Source organism: Electrona antarctica, assembly GCF_951216825.1.
Source record: "Electrona antarctica genome assembly, chromosome: 13".
NCBI classification, from domain to species: Eukaryota; Metazoa; Chordata; class Actinopteri; order Myctophiformes; family Myctophidae; genus Electrona; species Electrona antarctica.
Genome location: NC_136794.1, coordinates 38,436,383 through 38,457,778, shown reverse-complemented (window position 1 = coordinate 38,457,778; position 21,396 = coordinate 38,436,383). Strand labels below are relative to the sequence as shown.

At 44.6% G+C, this 21,396-nt stretch overlaps 1 protein-coding gene across 1 annotated transcript in view; it reads right to left on the bottom strand.

The window, feature by feature from the left end:
• Positions 1 to 12,232: 12,232 nt before the first annotated feature.
• ccdc141 (coiled-coil domain containing 141) overlaps positions 12,233 to 21,396 on the bottom strand; it is a 55,796-nt gene continuing 46,632 nt past the window's right edge. Inside the window, exons 28-33 of the mRNA XM_079517776.1 lie at positions 21,012 to 21,338; positions 20,637 to 20,824; positions 20,309 to 20,540; positions 19,725 to 19,903; positions 17,296 to 18,864; positions 12,233 to 12,545 (exon numbers count right to left, since the gene is read on the bottom strand). Coding sequence (XP_079373902.1) covers positions 12,242 to 12,545; positions 17,296 to 18,864; positions 19,725 to 19,903; positions 20,309 to 20,540; positions 20,637 to 20,824; positions 21,012 to 21,338 — 2,799 coding nt within the window. The 3' untranslated portion in view covers positions 12,233 to 12,241. The remainder of the gene's footprint in view (positions 12,546 to 17,295; positions 18,865 to 19,724; positions 19,904 to 20,308; positions 20,541 to 20,636; positions 20,825 to 21,011; positions 21,339 to 21,396) is intronic.

The window sequence follows — 21,396 nt, the reverse complement described above, 5'->3', positions numbered from 1 at the left end:
CAGACAGACAGACAGACAGACAGACAGACAGTCTGGCAGGCAGGCAGAGTAGCAGCGAAGTCTATGGACTTTTAATAATTGTTTAGAGCACTTTCAACAATTTACAAACGTTACCAGGCCTGACACATGACGTCATGTCAGGGTGATAAAAGCTGCCCCTCACTTCACACAAGTGTGATTTTTGAGGTGCACTAGCCCCTCCTATATGCAGCTTTTAGTGTGTGTGCAAACAGACACTTTATCTTTATCTTTACACAAACCTTAACAATGAATGGACCATGTTGGAGCCCCTGGGTGGAAACATGGGTTACACCACCGAGGGATAAACTTGTTTGAGTGATTAAACTAAACACACTTTAATCATTATATAATAACCAAAAATAGCTGATATGATAAAGCTCACAATGCGTCGACACAGACAGACAGAGACTCTAGACTCACCCCTGTAAATACGTTTTTCGGCCTGGGCCGGCCTAGGTCTAGGCACCGATAGGCTGGTAATCCAGCCTGACAGCGTGTGACAGCGTGTCACCCCCCCCCCCCCCCCCCATCTCTCTCCCCATTTCCTGTCAAACTACTGTAATCTATCAATAATGGCAAAAAGGCCCAAAAACAAGTAAATACGTTTTTCATCCATGTCACCTTACACCAGGGCTCCACCGGGCGCGTCAGCGTCGCGTCTCCGTCACCGTATGTTTCCTTTTTAATCAATGGAGGGTGGCTCCACTGCCCGCGTTGCGTTGCGTGATGCGTGCATTAAAATTGAACCGGTGCGTTTTTTGACGCACGCGACGGAGACGCAACGCGCCCGGTGGAGCCCCGGTGTTAAGGTGAGACATGGTAGGTGAATAGGGAAAAAAAGTGAACTAATAGCTATCACAATGAAACTTCTCCAGTTGATTACTTATATTAAAACTAAGATTTTTTGTATTACAAGTTTTCTGAAATTATATGTTTAAATATGCAAATTAGGCATTATATGCGCTAATTTGCATACATTTCGGGACGATAAATCTGAAGATCGGATAAAGCCAGGTTCAAAATGATTGTTTCATTTTGTTGACATATTAGAGACAAAGAAAATTACAGAAGGGATTTTAGATATCTCTAATTATCACAGAAAATAGTGTCAACAGGCATAAAAAACCCAATTTTCGGCATGTTTTAGATATAAAATGTGATGTAAATCAGGCTGTGAATGATATATCAACAAACCCATCTGTAAATATCTGCAGAATATAGTTATGAATAAGACTGGAAAGTTTGGTGTATGTGAGTGCAACTGAAGTGGAGATTCTTTGTCCCAGGTATGAGGAAAACTCATTTTGAGTAAACGGCCTTTAAAGAATTGTATTGTAAAATTCCAAAACGTTTTATTTGAAGCCACTATTTTGAGACAAAATATCTCATACAAATATTGGCAACAACATATAATGCCATATATCATTGGAAAGGTCTGGACCTCGAGCTGACTGTGGTTTGATCCAAATATGGTCACTTCCTTTGTACCAACCAACAACAACCAATCATGAAAATTGAGAGAGTGGATTTTCACCCAGCAAAACGACCTGTCATTGGGCTAAAATAAACTACTAAAATAAACATCTAAATCTGTGTTTTGAATGTTTATTTTGCTTTAGTTTGGAAGCAAAATAGCAAAAACAAAAGGAAAAAAATCATGATTTCACCTACCATGTCTCGCCTTAATTGTCACAGTATCACTGTGTACATCTTTCCCCCACATGCAGATACAGTCGTTAGGTCATTAGGACAAATATCACTTTCCATTAATAGGACAGATTGAAAATTACTTTTATACTACATTCACCAAAAATAAGCTCACAACATGATGCGTTGTGAGCTTGTAGATCTGCTATTTTCGGTGAAGAGACTTTGTTTACTGTAGACTGAAAAATCACACCCGTGTGAAGTGAGGGGTGCTCTCTTCATCATCATACATACATCACATATCATCCGGCCAATCACAATTTGCGTCCTCATCTTTTCCAACTTTTCTGCCCCGTTTGTCTTCAATATGTACTTTGCTCAGCCAATCAAATCATCGCTATGGGGTGATCAGCCAATCCCAAGCCAATGTTTGTGTTGTTTACACAAACCCGGAAAGCTGGGCATATGGGAGGAGCTAGCCGCGCCTCAAAAACAACGCAGCAAGTAGAGTGCCAAGTGGCATTATTACATTTAGATCTGAGGACGATTCTACAAATGTCTTCTAAATCAGACCATGTGTTTCTATGTCAGTGGTGCTCAAACTATTTCATGTCAAGGACCCCTAGAATAATATGTATTTGGCTGCGGACCCCAATCTGAAAATATGTTGAAAAAATAGCAGGCCTACAAGCTCGTATGAGCTTGTAGATCTGCTATTTTTCAATAGCTAAAGCATAACATAATGCTTAAAACACCAAAAGGGGTTCCCGCCCAGAATGGGTTAATACATTCTAATTATTATAAAACAAAGCAGCAAGTAGAGAGCCAAGTGGCATTAATACATTCTAAATATTATAAAAGGATTCGGAGGCATCTCTGGACTTGCGTTAAGGCAGTGCTTCCCAAAGTGCGGTCCGGGGACCCCTAGGGGTCCTTGGGGGAGTTCCAGGGGGTCTCCAGCTAAATTATAGTTTGGAACCAAATGGACCCTTATGGGTCTGTAACTCTGAGAGTGTACAAATGGTTCCATTTAAATTAACAGTGAGTTAAATTAACATTGATTTTACAATATAAATTGGGGGCTCCCAGAGATAGAAATGACCATGAAATGGTGGTCCGTAGACTAATGCATGTCAAACTGGGGGTCCTTGAAATTAAACGGGTTGAGAATCACTGCTAGAGCTGTAAAAGTCTTATCTTATGGGGGCCCCTGTCATATCTCTTCAAATGGGGGTCCGCAGGGCTAATTAGTGTCAACTGTCAATATAACTGTAGTGAACATACAGTATGTGATTTTTGCAATATCCAATCAATCAATCAATCAATCCTGTCACACATGAATGATAGCACCAGATGTCATGCCTAGCATGCAGATTAGTTGATGGAAGGCTATACTTAAGGAAAACAATATCCAGCAGGTAACAGTAGCCTCTGTGATTTGTTCATGTTCAGCTCTGACCTCAGTAGAATCTGCACCTGGCTCGCTGATAACAAAATATATTGGTCATTTTATATTCAATACATATATATTCCATCCATTTATGAGTTGTCCTGACTGAACAAGATTCCTGTACACAATCTCCTCACTGGTCAGCAAAAATACTTTGAAGACCCTTAATTAACCAGAGCCCTCATACAAGGTTGTTTTGGACTATGCATGATGCACCTCTTGGTACCACAGCACCTCAAAAGGCCCTTAAAACAAGGCTCCAGACTTCCCAAAACAAACTGGTCAGGCTACTACTTGGCCTCTCTCCCAGAACCCACCTCACCCCTGCCCACTTTGATAGGTTGGAATGGCTTAGGGTTGATGACAGAGTACAGCATCTTGCAATGGGCCTGGACAAGATTCGCTACACCACTAAGATAATAAGATATCCATGTACCTGTCTAAATACTTCCTTAATGTCAACCAAGTCCATGATCACAACACCAGAGGGAGTTCAACAAACCACGTTCCATCAAACAAGGGGTTAAAATAATTTCACTCCTATGCTATTAAAATGTGGAACGCCCTACCAACAGCCATTAAGAAATGTGCATCCCTAGACTCCTTCAAAACCGCTCTCAAAGAGCAGCTACCGGTCGTCTGAAATTCAAAACTGGCGCCTGTAAAAAAAGTTCCCCCTCCAAAAAAACAACAACAGTGTTCATTTTGTTGACTAAAAACTAAATATATACTGACCATTTCATCAACAAATTAAAACTAGACTAAAATGTCAGGGAGGGACTAGAGGAGAAGAGATCCAGTAGAACAATTTAAAGACAAATGAGCATCGCGCCTGTCACAGACATGATGTCACAGACATGCGCAGAGCAAGTTCAGTCAGGAAACCTCATACCGGCTATTTTATTTAAACTGGAAGGGTTTGCACTCTGATTCTGCTGCGCTGCCATATGCCAAAGTTTTGCTGCTCACCCTCCTCCACCCTAGCTACCACCTGTCTCACCCTCCTCCACCCCAGCTACCACCTGTCTCACCCTCCTCTACCCCAGCTACCACCTGTCTCACCCTCCTCTACCCCAGCTACCACCTGTCTCACCCTCCTCCACCCCAGCTACCACCTGTCGTTTTGGATCAGCTGTTTAGGTACGGGGGGGGGGAGGGTTCAGAGTCCATATGGTTGGGACTGATGCGCTTGATCTGAGTACCTAAAAAGTAGATCCAATTCATCGCCAAACCATAATAATTATATTGCTCTTTATATATTCAATAAATATATATTCCTTCCATTCTTGAGTTGTCCTGACTGAAGTCCTTTTATGCTTGGTTGCGCTCTGAAAATAGCCGATCTACAAAGTAGGCTGGTCGACTAAAACTAGATTAAATTTAAACATTTCAGATGACTAAAACAAAAGACTGACTAAAACTAAATCAAAATTTGCTGTCAAAATCAAAACACTGCGACAACATACAGCTGTACAACAATTCACAAGAAGTCTACAAAATTAGAGAACTGTTATTTTGATCAACGTTTGCCTGCGAGTTGTGGACAAAATCTTATCCAACAATACCAAAATATTCTTTAGTCTGAGGGGCTAAATGTCATCCAATGGTGGTCCGTGACTCAAATGGGTCTGAGAGGCTAAATGTCATCAAATGGTGGTCCGTGGCTCAAATGGGTCTGAGAGGCTAAATGTCATCAAATGGTGGTCCGTGACTCAAATGGGTCTGAGAGGCTAAATGTCATCAAACGGTGGTCCGTGGCTCAAATGCTGAATAAATAAATAATAGACCTTGATGTGAAAAGGGTTAAAAACCATGATATATCCTGTTGATGTATTATCCTACCTTTCTTTATTCCGACCTCTCATGTCGACGCAGAAGGAATCAGATGCTCCTGTGTAGTGACGTCACGTCACCCCCGATGGGAAATAGCCAACAGAACTGTTTAAAACCTGCACTCCTTGATTATTCAATTAACTGAACAAGTATAAAGAATAAAAATAATCGCTTTGAAAACAAGTCGCAGCCCTATATATTTAACGAGTGAAAACAGACAGACATGCAGGCCTGCAGACTGAACCACACGCGACACAGTACAATCCTGAATGATAATGCAACTGTCTCTCTCACAGAGACAGAGGTAGGAGACAGAGAATAACAGATGCAACTGAGGAGTAACCAAATGGACCCTGCAGAGTCCTGTGTTGTGCATGGTGTTTTAAATGACACCATGTTCTGAATGAGCTGAGGGCAGCATCACTGCATGGACACAATGGTCACTGCAGTTCCAAATGGTCAGAGAAAAACAAGTTTCTTCCACAGAGTGGGAGGATGGTGATGAATAGTGACTGACAACAAGTACCTGTAAGTAGCTGTAAGCATGGCTTACTGTATTACTTGACTACTTTGTAAAAGTGGTTTTATAAGTAATAGGTGCCTCAAAAATGCCTTTTTTAAATAGTGTCTCCTGACAGTAGCCTATAGCATGGTACCTCCTATTTAACATAACTACACCATAGCATTACCTGTAACCCTTCAACCTCAGTAAAATGGTGCCAAAACAGAACCCTATCCTATTTAACATGCATAAATATACCATAGCATTACCTATAAACCCTTAAACCTTGATTGATTGAAGTATTTATTAACGGTTTGCAGAATTACAGTACATTCCAAGCACAACTCAATACAAAGACTGTTAACTGTGAGGGTCCACCTTGTTCAATTCATCAGAACATTTAGAGACGTACAAATAATAGACTTCTATTTAGTCAAAGAACATGGAAATCAGAGGTAAAAAGGGGGTGGGGGGCGATCTACAAGCTCAAGCTTGTAGATCGTCTATTTTAATTGAAATCCTGAATTTCTTTTTTGCTATTTTTTGAATTGGAATCCTGAAAAGTATATATATTTTTTAATTTCAAATGCCTTCAAATTATAGTTATGTTAACTTTATGAACTAAATACAAATACATTGGACATAGGCCTACAGTAAAAACAAAAAAAAAGGAATAGCCTACTAGCCTACTCATTAAGCTACAAATTTAGAAGTAATTAAAGCCGGTCATGATTGCATATTTGGTATTGTAACAGTTGAAATCAATAATATATCACTGTTGTGACTTGTGACATTAACCTGAGGGCCACATTAAGTGAAGGTGGGGGCCGCATGTGGGCCCCCGGGCCACCAGTTGCCCATGTATGGACCAGAGCTATCCTATTTTGATTGATTGATTGAAATATGTAACAGTTTGCAGAATTACAGTACATTTCAAGCACAACTCAATACAAAGACTGTTAACTGTGAGTGGACGACCCAATAAAGCATTACACTTGTTTACAAGAGGGTCCACCATGTTCAAATCATCAAAACATTTAGAGACGTACAAATAGACACTTGTCACACTTCTATATAGCCAAAGAACAGAACAGGAATTCATCATAAAGGAGGTAAAAAGGGAAAATAAATATATACAGTCAGGGGGAAAAGGGGTGGGCGGTGGGTGGTGGGGGGATTCAGATTTACGGAGGCCAGTTTAGAATTGCAGCCGTCCATAGGTGCCCTTTGAGAGCTGTTTTGAAGGAGTCAAGGGATTTGCATGTCTTAATGACTGTTGGTAGGGCGTTCCACATTTTGGTGGCATAGGAGCCGCCCACGTATCAGTCAAACTAACCCAGGAACACAACAAACCGCCGTAGCGTGCTTTCGGCGGGAAGAAATGAGGGCGAGCATTTTGGAGTGAGCATTCATTTATGTGTATTGTGGTTTAATATATCACAACTTTAAAGCGTAGATACTAGGCTACCTGTGAGTTAACCTACACGTTGTTGAAGACATAACAGAGTGTAAGTTGAGAAGCCCATGTTCAGCTCACTGAACTCACTCATTCCAACAATGTGAAATAAATGCTTCACAACTTCAACCACACAGACGTTCATTCATTAATTCATTTTATTAGCATAAATAAACTATTAACGCATACTTACTTTAACCTGCAGTGGCTTGTTGTTGTCAGTAGGCTGTTAACCTCCACGGAGGGACACACGTCCACAATGTCAAAGTTATTTGTAATAATTCCAAGTTAGAGTGTAGTTTTTATCAGTGTAAAATGTAAATGTTTGTTATTGTTGCTGCAGCCATGCAGTCGCACAGCTGATGTGATGACGTCAAACCACGCCCCCTGTGGTCTGGGAGAGAGCTTGTAGATTGGTTATTTTCTAAACAGGCCTAAATCAGTGGTTCCCAAACTTTTTCATGTCAAGGACCCCCAAATTGACACTAATTATCCCGCGGACCCCCATTTAAAAATACATGCCAGGGACCCCCATAAGAGAAGATTGTTATGGCTCTAGCAGTGATTCTCAACCCGTTTAATTTCAAGGACCCCCAGTTTGACATGCATTAGGTTACGGACCCCCATTTAATGGCATTTCTATCTCTGGGACCCCAATTTATATTGTAAAATCAATGTTAATTTAACTCTGAGTTACAGACCCATAAGGGTCCATTTGGTTCCTAACTATAATTTAGCTGGGGACCCCCTGGAACTCCCTCAAGGACCCCTGGCCTAAATAATAATAATAATGTTGAGAAGTTGAAATAAAATGAAAAGGACATCTTGCATATGGGATGTTCTGCATTTAATACCTTCATGCCAACGTGTTGGTACTTTATTTTCACCTAGTAATCTCACACTATGACCTAACAGATAATATGCTGTCACTTTTTGCAACTTTTATGTTTATTAACCAATACCTTTTTATGCTGTGTGCATTTTGGCCTATATTGTATGTAAATATCTTAGATTTATGTTTTCTTTGGACGTGTTCCTTTGAGAAGTTTCAAAGGGATCATCTTTGACTATATACAGTAGTCTATTTGTACGTCTCTAAATGTTTTTATGAATTGAACAAGGTGGACCCTCTTGTAATGCTTGAAATGTACTGTAATTCTGCAAACTGTTAATAAATATTTCAATCAATCGATCAATCATCTTAGATGTACAGTCCAACACCTGCACATGTTTGGATATGTACCTTTGTTCATGCCTATATATTTATTATTTCTGTTTATATTGTGTACATTGTGTACTAAAAGAGTAGCCCTTTGGTGATGTGTTGTATATATTCCATATGTACTTTGAGGTGTATCAAAGAGTAGCCCTTTGGTGATGTGTTGTATATATTCCATATGTACTTTGAGGTGTATCAAAGAGTAGCCCTTTGGTGATGTGTTGTATATATTCCATATGTACTTTGAGGTGTATCAAAGAGTAGCCCTTTGGTGATGTGTTGTATATATTCCATATGTACTTTGAGGTGTATCATGCATACAGGATGTATATTATTTGCTGTTCTATAATGTGACATTTACAATGTAGTATTAAGTGTAGTTTTGTTTCTGCCTCTTGGTCAGTTCGTAAAAGAGTCTCAATGTGATTTTTACTGGTTAAATAAAGGTTAAATAAAAAATAATGATCTATAAACAGTATAGTCACTGAAAAGAAAGAAAGAAACAGTGGAATAATTCCAAGCTATATCATATAATATATATTTTTTAATAATTTTTATCCCATGATTTTGCAACCCAGTTTTTTCACCCAGTGCCAATTATCTAATGTAATCCTGGGCGCTACACTTCCTCTGCCAACCTGGGGGGGCAGCGGACTGACCTCATGCCGCCTTCTATGCATGAGGAGTCCAAGCTGCTTCTTTTCACCTGACGGGGGAATTTCCCTGGCCGGACGTAGCGCGTGGAAGGAACACGTTATTCCGACCAGTTCCTTTCCCCTCCATCAGGCTGCCCGGCTGGCCAGGGGGAGGCAGTTTTAGAGACCAGGATTACTGCATGTTTTTGTGAGGGTACCCTAGGGGGACACGGGGAGAACATGCAAACTCCACACAGAAAGGCCCTTTCGCCAACCCCGCCTCGGGTATGGGCACTGATGACGCGGAGGAGAGGACACGCCGCCAGCGCCCACAGCGTCCCGAGCGGGAATCGAACCCAGGACCTTCTAGCTGTGAGGCGACAGCACTACCGACTGTGCCACCGTGCCCCTATATCAACACACATTGATGAGAACATGACAACTGAACTAATTACAGTGGGAGACACTCAAAATTGTCCATTCATTGTCAATGGCATTTAATGTTTGTGTTTGGACAACGTTTGTGTTAGCAGTGCATATGCTATAGCCTACACCTAAAGCTGGACATAGGAGGGGCTAAAAACAGTAAAAGAAAGGACAGTCAAGAGTAAAGAGTTCATATTGTCCAGGGGGGGGGGGGGGGGGTGGATACATTAGCATCAGGGACGTATACACATAGACATCAAAGGGGGCTTCAGCTCAGCTGCCCTCTCCAGACCACGAATGCAGCATTTAGAAATCCATGTCGTTACACCCTGCATCTCCACTAGCCAAAGAGTGCTGGGTTGCGCCCCGAAAATAGCTGATCTACAAGCTCACAATGTGTCACACCGCGACGCGTTGTGAGCTTGTAGATCTGCTATTTTGTCCAAAAGTGCCCTCTTAAAGGCTCATTCATAGTCTGGATTTCCGGTGGTGAGGTGACCACCTTTCTGGTGGTGACTGGTGAGGTGACCACCACTCTGGTGGTGAGGTGACCACCGGAGCTGAAATAACGTTGAGCGGTGGTGAGTAAAAACAGAGAGAAGGGCCCTGGGGTGGTGGTTTGCTCTTCACTGTGGCTCGTGACGTCATGTTGTAGTTTGGTGATCACCTCAGTCACCACCGAAAAATCCAGACTATGAATAACGCTTTAGGGGATTTCAGCCCCTGCCTAGCTAACACTCTCTGAGTCCCTGATTAGCATTACCCCCATATGAGTCAAATGCCTGCTGGACACCCCTCCCCCTCTCCCCCCTGTCAACTGAGCTGGACAACCCCCCCCCCTACCCTCCTGTTAAGTGTTAACTGAGCCTGTGAGACACAGTTGGCGTTCGTGTTATAAATAAAAGAGATTCCTATCACTAAAACGTTGCCGAAAGCTCACAGCTACATGTAGCTGAACTTGACCCAACACTGCAGATACAAATGAATCATAGCCAATATAGGCCTATTAATTCACTTTAATAGACCTATTGCTTCTTCTTAGGCCCTACTGGGGAAAAAAACCCTCTAATAAATAATTAAATAACTAAAAGGAATAATAAGTGTTACGCAAATTTAAGCTACATGTAGCTGTCCAACACTGCGAGCTCCCAATCCACCACACATTACAGACAGTACAGGCCTATATATATCATATCATATTAAACAGTGTGTTGTGATTCCATAAAACATCAGTGTGTTGTTTTATATTTGGTTCTTTGGTTCCTCCTCCTACTCCTCTCTCTGTGTTTGGGACATTTATAAATAGCTTTATGTCTGGACTTCACACATGATTAACAGATAGCCCTATGTATAGAGAGAGAGAGGGGGGGGCATTGAGAGAGAGAGAGAGAGAGAGAGAGGGGGGGGGGGGGGGGGGGTGGGCATGGAGAGAGAGAGAGAGAGAGGGGCATAGAGAGAGGGCTGCATGCAGGTTTCTTGTGGAGGGGGGGGGGGGGGGGGGCTGCAAGGAGGATTTGAACCTGGTTTCTTGTGGGGGGGGGGGGGGGGGGGGCTGCAAGAGGATAAACTGAATCTTGACCATCAGGTCAGAATGTGTGTCAGATCCTGTGTTTAGGTGAGAGCTGACCTTTGACCCGACATAAGAGCAGTGAGACTTACAGCTGTATTAACATACTGTATGCCTACTTTACCATACAGACTGTATTAACATACTGCATTGGTTAATAAGAACAAACTCCATAAAATCATCAACGTGTCCAGCAAAATAGCCGGGGTACGATTTGAGAGTATGACCTCAATGTATGAGACCGGGGTACTCAGGAAGGGGAAAGCTATTACTAGGGACAATACACACCCGTTACACAGCCAATACCATCTTTTACCATCAGGGCGACGGTACATGGTACCTTCTCTGCAGGCTAGGGCCTCAAGATCGTTTGTTCCTATAAGTATAGGACTTATGAACAAGCAGGCCCCGTCTCAGTTCCATGCATAAAGTGTGATGTGATGCCTCTTGGAACTATGACTGGTGACCTTCTGTTGGCATTGTTTCTTTATTGTCAATGTACTGTGTGATCTGTTTGTTTGTATATGTTTTCTGTATCCTGATGACTGCTGTGCACAAGACAAATTTCCGAAAGGACAAATAAAGTATCTATCTGTACTCTACCATGAACTACACACAGACAGTAAACACAACTTTATGAACCACACAGACGGTAACACAACTTTATTCCAACACCCTGCCATTCAACTCACTCTACACAATGTGTAACACAGGAAAGCAAACACAAATATGTCCATCTTAAAATAGAGAAATATACACAGCATAATGTATTTTTGAGTGGTGTAAACCATTGAGTGGTGTAAACCACTTCTACAACTGGCTTTGTTAGTGCAGAAAAAATGAGCATGGTTGCTATGTTCACCCTGTTCACCCGGGTGTGATTTCATTCAACTGGCTTTGTTAGTGCAGAAAAATTGAGCATGGTTGCTATGTTCACCCTGTTCACCCGGGTGTGATTTCATTACGTCAGACGTGATTTCATTACGTCAGACAGGCTATATTACACCACTCAGTTCACACGGGTGTGATTTTTTATTTATTTATTAGTTAAGGCATCATCTAGAGCAGTCAGGGGTTCTTAACGATGTTGGGGGACCTTTGGAAATGCTTTGGCCATGTCCCGCGACCCCCGCCCCGCACCGCCCCCCCTCCCCACCCCCAATACAAATGACCGCTACAATAACCTTAATAATAGAGAAAATAACATCATAAATTAATACTGAAATCAGATATAATCATTAAGGAAAGTTTAAATGCATGCACTATGTGTACTATATATGTAAACTCTACAATTCCATTTTCCAGCCATTCAGGTGCATGAAAAAAAAAAGAAAAAGGAAAAAAAAACGTTGTTGTAATAATCTGGGGACCCCCCAAAATAATGTGGTGACCCCCGAGGGGTCGCGACCTCCAGGTGGAGAACCCCTGATCTATACCAATTGTTCTCAACCTGTACGAGCGCGTGCGTGCGTGCGTGCGTGCGTGTCACAGCAGCACCAGGTAGAGCAACCAGAGTATGGCACAAAACATCCCGAACCAGGTGAGCCAGTCCTGCCTGATGATGACGTCATACATGTCCACCAGCAGCCAACTGTCACCGTCTCCGCAGTGACACGCTGTGGCCTGCAGGGCGGCGGCAGAACTCAGGGTGGAACCGTGCTGGTCGGAGGAGGAGGAGGAGGAGGTAGCAGGAACACAGCGGGCGCGCTCGTGGTCCGCGGAGACCGTGGCTAGCGTGACCACGCCCACAATGGCGCTGGAGGAGGTTAGCACCTCGCCGTCTGTCCACCTGGAGTATATAATAATATGGGTAACGACGTCAGTCAGTCCAACCTTTCAATGGAATCCATTATTTAAAAGCAATAACGATAAATGTATAAAAGAATCGACTAATAATCTAACCCAATTTTGAGCATGTCGTTATAGGCAGGTCAATCTTTTATTTTATTTTATTTTTTAATGTCAAAAACCAAACGTTCAAACAACTGGAAAATAGCAGATCTATAGCAGTTGTAGATCGGCTATACTTTCCACTTTTCCTAAAAGACAAAGTATAAAATACTTTGTTTTTGTGTGTGTATTTGTTACCACCCTACTCCGACTCTTCTTCTGGCACATTGTCCTCGTGAAATAATAACAAAAATGTGACATGCGAAGGCCGAGCCGCACTCAGAATGACAGCATCAAAGTTAATGTATTAATTTCATTTCCCAGTGTGCCTTTTATACAACGATACAACAAACATTTCAGCTATCCAGCCTTCATCGGTGAGTCAGTTAATGTATGTTTTGTAAATTGTAATAAGTATCTAATGGACATACCCATGAAGTAAAGTAAAAGTACCTCACAAACTGTACTGAGTTAGTAACTCAACCCACCACTGGTAACCAGAGATGCAGTGATCCATGTAAGAATAGAGGGTATGCGCGTGACATCATCATGATCATACCAGGAAGTTATGCGGGAACGCCTATTGAGTGACAAAAAACTACTTTCTGGCCTCGACAGCCCATACATCCAAACAGAAGAAAGTCCTATTTGATTGCATTAAATGACTTTAAACAACATTAAATTCACTTCGTCACTCACTTTGCCACTCGTTCTGCCATTCACTTTATGCATGCGCATACCCTCTATGTATGAGAACAGCAGGGACGTGCACACATAGACATCAAAGGGGGCTTCAGCCCCTGCCCTTTTACCCGTCTGTAAAACAACTGCCCTTTCCAGACCACGAATGCAGCATTTACTACATGGTGAAAGAAATGCACATGCCCCTCCTTTCCTTTCCATGCCATACCCAAAGTCAGCATTCAGGGTAATTGCTTTTTTCCCAAAGTCTCCTGAACTTGAACGCAACATTGTGTGTTGAACAAATTTGTTTCAAAATGTTGTACACCGCATCTCCACTATAGCTAAAGAGTGCTGGGTTTCGCCCCGGAAATAGCTGATCTACAAGCTCTCAACACGTTGCGGCGCGACGCGCTGAGAGCTTGTGAATAGATTAAAACATTGCATGGATAGAGAAAACCTGCCAGTTAATTAACTTGAGAGAAGAATTTCCAAAGATATTTGCTTTTACATTTGCATCCACCATGTATGGAAGCCAATTCTAACAACCCTATAGAACAGATGTATGAACAGATGTGAGCGCTATACTTATTATATTATTAATTATCATATATTTATAATAAATATACTGTACATCAACGAGGTCAAAACAATAAGACAAACCAGATCAAATATTAGGTTGGAACCCAGCTTATGGCAGCGTCTTTATTAGCACATATAGCACACTGTCAGGCAGGTACATTTTAACATTAATAAAAAGCTCACATCTAGACATAAACACTAACTGTTTAGGAACCAATGTGACACATATTTATACCAGCTATGTCAAATCTGTAACACAAAATGCTACAAACTCACAATAAGCAGCCCCTATTCTAATAATAACAATAATAATAACAACATTCTGTGCTCCAAAGTCCAAACCAAAGAATTGTAGGCTACTGTAGGAGTGAATCGTCAGATCTGTTGGCCTGAGATTTTCAGAGAGCAGTATTTTGCAGCTGTGAGGCGGAGGGTTAGCTTAGCTTGCTGTGAAATTAGCTGTCAGCAGTGAGCACCGACCTCTTGAGATCCTTTAGGCTACAGAGAGGCCAGAGCAGTGGTTTTCAACGTGGGGGCCAGATATATGTGGGAGGCCACACTGTATCGTCTCAACGTGGGGGCCAGATATATGTGGGGGCCAGATATATGCGGGGGCCACACTGTATCGTCTCAACGTGGGGGCCAGATATGGGGGCCAGATATATGTGGGGGCCACACTGTATCTTCAACGTGGGGGCCGGATATATGTGGGGGCCACACTATCAGATATATGTGGGGGCCAGATATATGCGGGGGCCACACTGTATCGTCTCAACGTGGGGGCCAGATATGGGGGCCAGATATATGTGGGGGCCACACTGTATCTTCAACGTGGGGGCCGGATATATGTGGGGGCCACACTATATCAGATATATGCGGGGGCCACACTGTATCGTCTCTGTCCAGTAGAAACCAGAAGTTAACCAGCTTCATAAATCAACGCTATTGAGCACTCTTCTTTACGTCTCTGTGTTGGTTAAAAACAATATTGAACCTGTCGTTCTCTGTTCAGTAAGCGAGGAGATAAACCCGCCGCGCCCCACCCGCATCTCCACCTCGTTTAGTCGAGGAGGTGGGGGTGGTGGAGCAAGCCCTTATTATCAATCGTATACATGTTAATGGGGTCTAACTGCCAACATTGTGTTGTTTGTCAGCTCTGCAGCTGTCTCTTCAAAAGTGCTCGTTACTTTAAATATAAAACACAATAATACGAAGCACCTTGAACTGAGCAGAGCAGCAAACTGGTGTTAATGCAAAGGAAGGAAATCAAACAACAAAAGCGTTAGTCAAACACAACGTGATGAAGATAATAATAATAGAGAGTGTGTGTGTGTGTGTGTGTGTGTGTGTGTGTGTGTGTGTGTGTGTGTGTGTGTGTGTGTGTGTGTGTGTGTGTGTGTGTGTGTGTGTGTGTGTGTGTGTGTGTGTGTGTGAGTGTGTGTGTGTGTGTGTGTGTGTGTGTGTAGTTAAACAGTTGGAGATGGTTGGCGGGTTCATCATGTTTCTATTTTCTGCTCCTTCTTGTCAATATTTTAGGAAGAGATCTATGGTGCTAAAGAAGCTAAAAGGTAGATTTCTTTTAATTTTCTCTCTCTGAAAAAATACCATTTTAGTATGAAAATCTTGGAATATTGTGTGTCTTTGTAGCGATCGGGTCCAATAGTTAGTTGAGTGACCATGGAGCTAAAGAATGGTTCAGTATTTAGTTGACTGACCATGGAGCTAAAGAATGGTTCAGTATTTAGTTGAGTGACCATGGAGCTAAAGAATGGTTCAGTATTTAGTTGAGTGACCATGGAGCTAAAGAATGGTTCAGTATTTAGTTGAGTGACCATGGAGCTAAAGAATGGTTCAGTATTTAGTTGACTGACCATGGAGCTAAAGAATGGTTCAGTATTTAGTTGACTGACCATGGAGCTAAAGAATGGTTCAGTATTTAGTTGAGTGACCATGGAGCTAAAGAATGGTTCAGTATTTAGTTGACTGACCATGGAGCTAAAGAATGGTTCAGAAGCTGTGTTCACGTTCACCAGTTCTCCAGTTGGAATGAATCCAACTGGAGAACTTGTGGGCTTGTAGGTCGGCCATTTCCGAATGCGTGCCGGCTGCCATTATGTGCTGTGATGCAGCTGGCTGTTGTAGGCCAGGGGTTCTCAACGTTTTTGGCCGGGGACCCCCGGAAATGCTTTGGCAATGTCTCGGGACCCCGCCCCGCCCCCTCCCGACCCCCAATATAAATGTACTGCTACAATAACCTTAATAATAGAGACAATACACCATAAATAAATACTGAAACAGATATACATTAGGGAAGGTGTATGCATGTACTATGTAAACTCTTCATTTCCATGCCATTCAGTTTTATGTTTTTTTTTGAGTGGTGTAAACCACTCCTACAACTGGCTTTTGTGTGCATAAAAAAATGACCATGGTTGCTATGTTCAAAATAATTTCTGACGTAATTAAATCACACCCGGGTGAACTGGATGACCGTAGCAACCGTGGTCATTTTCTCTGCGCAGAAAAAGCCAGTTGTGAAATCACATCCAGGTGTGATTTCATTACGTCAGATCAGAGCTGATCAGGCTACATAATACCTTACCTTATTTCATTACGTCAGACATTACGTCAGACCACAGCTGATCATGCTATATAAAACCTTACACCACTCAGTTCACACGGGTGTGATTTTTTAAATAATTTTGGGACCCCCCGAGGGGTCGCGACCCACGGGTTGAGAACCCCTGTGGTAGGCTACCCACCAGGTGACAGTGGGCTCTATTATGTGCTGTGGTGCAGCTGGTTGTTGTAGGCTACCCACCAGGTGAGAGTGGGCTCTATTATGTGTTGTAGGCTACCCACCAGGTGAGAGTGGGCTCTATTATGTGTTGTAGGCTACCCACCAGGTGAGAGTGGGCTCTATTATGTGTTGTAGGCTTCCCACCAGGTGAGAGTGGGCTCTATTATGTGTTGTAGGCTACCCACCAGGTGAGAGTGGGCTCTATTATGTGCTGTGATGCAGCTGGTTGTTGTAGGCTACCCACCAGGTGAGAGTGATTATGTGCTGTGATGCAGCTGGTTGTTGTAGGCTACCCACCAGGTGACAGTGGGCTCTATTATGTGCTGTGATGCAGCTGGTTGTTGTAGGCTACCCACCAGGTGAGAGTGGGCTCTATTATGTGCTGTGATGCAGCTGGTTGTTGTAGGCTACCCACCAGGTGACAGTGGGCTCTATTATGTGCTGTGATGCAGCTGGTTGTTGTAGGCTACCCACCAGGTGAGAGTGGGCTCTATTATGTGCTGTGATGCAGCTGGTTGTTGTAGGCTACCCACCAGGTGAGAGTGATTATGTGCTGTGATGCAGCTGGTTGTTGTAGGCTACCCACCAGGTGAGAGTGGGCTCGGGCCGTGCCGTCACCTCCACCTCTAGCGTGACGGGGGTGCCCTCCATGACGGTGGCACTGGACAGGGGCCTGGTGATGCGGGGAGGGGACCCGGGTGCAGGAGCAGCAGATGGAGGTGGGATGGAAGGGCCCTGGATCTGGGGAGTGCGCGTGATCTCCTCCCTGACGGCCGTGGGCCAACACAGGCTGGGATCCTGCTCTGGAGTTAGTAGGTGAGGAGGAGGATGAGGATGAGGATGAGGAGGGGTGACATGCGGGTTAGCCTGCTGCTCAGCTGAAGCTTGGCGCTGAGCGTCTGCGGTTTGGGCTTGTGCGACGGCCGCGGCAGGAGCTTGCGGATCACAGCGGGGAAGGCGGGACACACTGGCGCCATGCACACACTCCCCGGTGGAGGTGGAGGAGGAGCTAAGGGACTCATGCAGGGCGTAGAATGTCTGGGTGCTGCTGATGCTAATGCTGCTAGCTTCTGTAGACACCCCCTGACACCCTGGACCACCTCCGCTAGCCTGCGAGGACAGAGAGCTCTCTTTGGGGACAGAAGGACGACCTCCGCTAGCCTGCGAGGACAGAGAGCTCTCTTTGGGGACAGAGGTAGCCGAAGGACGACCTCCGCTAGCCTGCGAGGACAGAGAGCTCTCTTTGGGGACAGAAGGACGACCTCCGCTAGCCTGCGGGGACAGAGAGCTCTCTTTGGGGACAGAGGTAGCCGAAGGACGACCTCCGCTAGCCTGCGAGGACAGAGAGCTCTCTTTGGGGACAGAGGTAGCCGAAGGACGACCTCCGCTAGCCTGCGAGGACAGAGAGCTCTCTTTGGGGACAGAGGTAGCCGAAGGACGACCTCCACTAGCCTGCGAGGACAGAGAGCTCTCTTTGGGGACAGAGGTAGCCCAAGGACGACCTCCGCTAGCCTGCGAGGACAGAGAGCTCTCTTTGGGGACAGAGGAGGCCGAAGGGGACGTGTGGCGACGGGACAAAGTGTTTCTGTGCTGCTGAGGGACATGGCTGCTCTGTCCCAGAGAAGAGGATGTGCTCCCAGCCGGTGGCCCGGTTTGGGGCACGGCCGAGCCGCGTGGGGAGGCGCGCCCCCCGCCGCCCTTTGTGACGGTACCGTCTGCCGGGTGACCACCGCCCGTGTCTTCTGGGGCGGTGGCATCCTGTGGAGGAGGGTGGCCGGTTCGGGGGGCGGTGGAGGTGTGGTGGTGCAGACCGCCGGAGCTCCGGTGATGAGCGGTGTCTGGAGAGAGGTTATTGGCCTGAGAGAGCCTGCAGCTGGTCTGGGGCTGGGGGTCTGTGTGTGTGGAGGAGAGATGGTTCTGGGGGTCTGTGTGTGTGGGAGAGACATGGTTCTGGGGGTCTGTGTGTGTGGAGGAGAGATGTTTCTGGAGGTCTATGTGTGTGGAGGAGGCATGGTTCTGGGGCTGGGGATCTGTGTGTGTGGGAGAGGGATCGTGGTTCTGCTGAGTGCTGTGTTGGTCCGGGACAGTGCTCTGGGCAGGACGGCTCTCTCTGGAGACCCGGTTCTGTGAATGGGCGCCGCTCTCGGAAATGACCCTGTGAGAGAAGTAACAGGTGTCCAGGGGTTAATTCAAAACTAAATAATGCAAACTAGAATTGAGAAAGAAAAAGGAAAAATTGAAATATGATTTAAAAACGAGGCTTCGCAAAACGAAAACTAACAAAATATTAGAGAAAATTTCTACCTTCTAGTCTTTGTCAGGATGCAATATTTTTAGCGAAAATGATGATCTACAAGCTCACATTGTATTCTGACATTTTTTAATCTTCTCCCTGACTATCCCCTATTACTTAAACTCTCCCTCGTGAGTTTGTGTGCTGTATTGGATGTATTGTACGCAGCTTGTGGCTGCGTTTGGATCTTCCACCCGCTACCGAGTTCCATAACACTGAGTGTAAAATTATTAAAGTGTAAAAATAGCCAATATGTGTTGTTTTTTCTTTATTACTGTGGGAGAGTGCAATCATCCAATCCACTAAGCAACTCAAAGCAACCATTTGCATTTTGGTAAATGTTTTGGGGATGCAACCTACACGTTTAGCAGTGTTGCTCAAATGCCTGGTACACCTGACAAGCTGTACCGCGTTGTAAAGGTGACTAATCAACGATAAAAAACGATATAAAATACAATACCAATTGGTATGAGGTTAAGGTGAGGTTTAACCGTTTAAGCATATAGTTTTACTGAGGTTAAGGTTGGTTTAACCATTTAAGCATAGTTTTACTGAGGTTAAGGTGAGGTTTAACCAATTAAGCATAGTTTTACTGAGGTTAAGGTTAGGTTTAACCATTTAAGCATAGTTTTACTGAGGTTAAGGTTAGGTTTAACTGTTTAAGCATAGTTTTAACTAACATAGTTTTTTCATAGTACTTTTTCCACCACTGGAACACATACTGGTGAACTGGTGAGTCGTCCGAGGCGTCTGATTGGACGAAGTTGGACTCTGGGGACAGTGGGGGGAGGGACATGTCGTCAGGCGTCACACACTCGTACTCGTCATTGGACAGAGACTCGTCTGTCATCACTTCCTGTTGCTGGACCGCCGCCTCCTCCGAAAGCCCGGCTGATGCATGCTGGGAAGAGAAAAAGAAGGAATCTGGTGTTGTCGCCCATAGTACCCTATAGTCCGGCAGCCGAGGTGGACGGGTGGGGAATTTGGTATAGTCTTTTTTATTGGCCTTAAATATTGTCTATATACATACATTCCTGAATCCACTTGCTGACCGGCTGTCAGTATTTGGCAATGTTTTTTTATAGGGGTTTCTTCTGACCCTGCCATAAACATCCTATGGCAGGCAAAAATGTCCTTATGCTTTAAGTAGCATGTGATTCTGAATCCATTCCAAGCATTAGTTTTGCACAAAAAACTCTCCTTGGGCTAAAAACGACCATAATAGAAGTCATGACAAATGTGATGAGGTCAGCACATTTTGGGCACATTTGGCCAAGTGGCTATGGCTGCGAGCGTGCGTGCTGACCTGTGCGTGTGTTGTTGTCCTGTCACAGGCAGGGGAGGAGGAGGAGGGGGGACGGGTCTCCTTGCTCCCAAACTCCCTCTGGATGTCGGAGAACGACGGACCAATCACGGAGGAGGAGGGGGGCGTGGCCGGGGGCTGTGGTTGGCTGAGGATGGTGTGGAGGACCCGCCTCCTCCTGTGAGCGTGGCCGCTGTGGGAGACAGCTGACAGGCGGATGGAGAAGGAGGCGGAGCTAGAAGGAGACAGTGGTGAAAGTACTCAAGATTCTTCTGTCTGTCTGTCTGTCTGTCTGTCTGTCTGTCTGTCTGTGAGTGATAAATCATCATACCTGCTCTCTGAAATGCCTGTCTGTCTGTCGGATGCCGTCTGTGTGTCTGTCTGCCTCTGGCCTCGGCAGCTCTTGCGCAACGAAGCTTTCTGATTGGCCGTCGGTGATGTCAGCTTCTTGACGGGCACTTCTTTCCCATCATGCTCAGCGGTGAGTTCGGGGGTGTGGCCTGTCTCCTTCAGTTCAACCTGGTGGAAACACATACAAAGCATTGTATGTATTACATGTCGAGGTGAACAAAGGTCAAATAGAAGTGAAGGTTGCTCAGTCAAATTCGAGTTAAATACTGCACTAATTAAATACCAGTACTCTCTCTCTCTCTCTCTCTCTCTCACGTGCGTGCGTGCGTGCGTGCGTGCGTGCGTGCGTTTTTACCAGGTCCAGTTCTTCCTGGGTTCTTCGGTTGTCCGTCTCCTCGTCTCTCTTCTTTTCCTGCATGTCTGTCTCTTCCTTCAACTGTCTCTCTACTTCCTGCCTGTCTGTCTCTTCCTTCAACTGTCTCTCTACTTCCTGCCTGTCTGTCTCTTCCTTCAACTGTCTCTCTACTTCCTGCATGTCTGTCTCTTCCTTCAACTGTCTCTCTACTTCCTGCTCTCCCTGTGTGTTCTCTGTCTTCTCCTCCTCCTCCTTCTCCTCCTCTCTGGTATTCTCTCCATCTTTGTCGTTCTCGTCCTCCGTGTTCTGCCGTCTCGTTGCCTCCAGCTGAAAGGAACATTTTGAACATTTGTTATCATCATCATACTATAATTAACCGAATGTC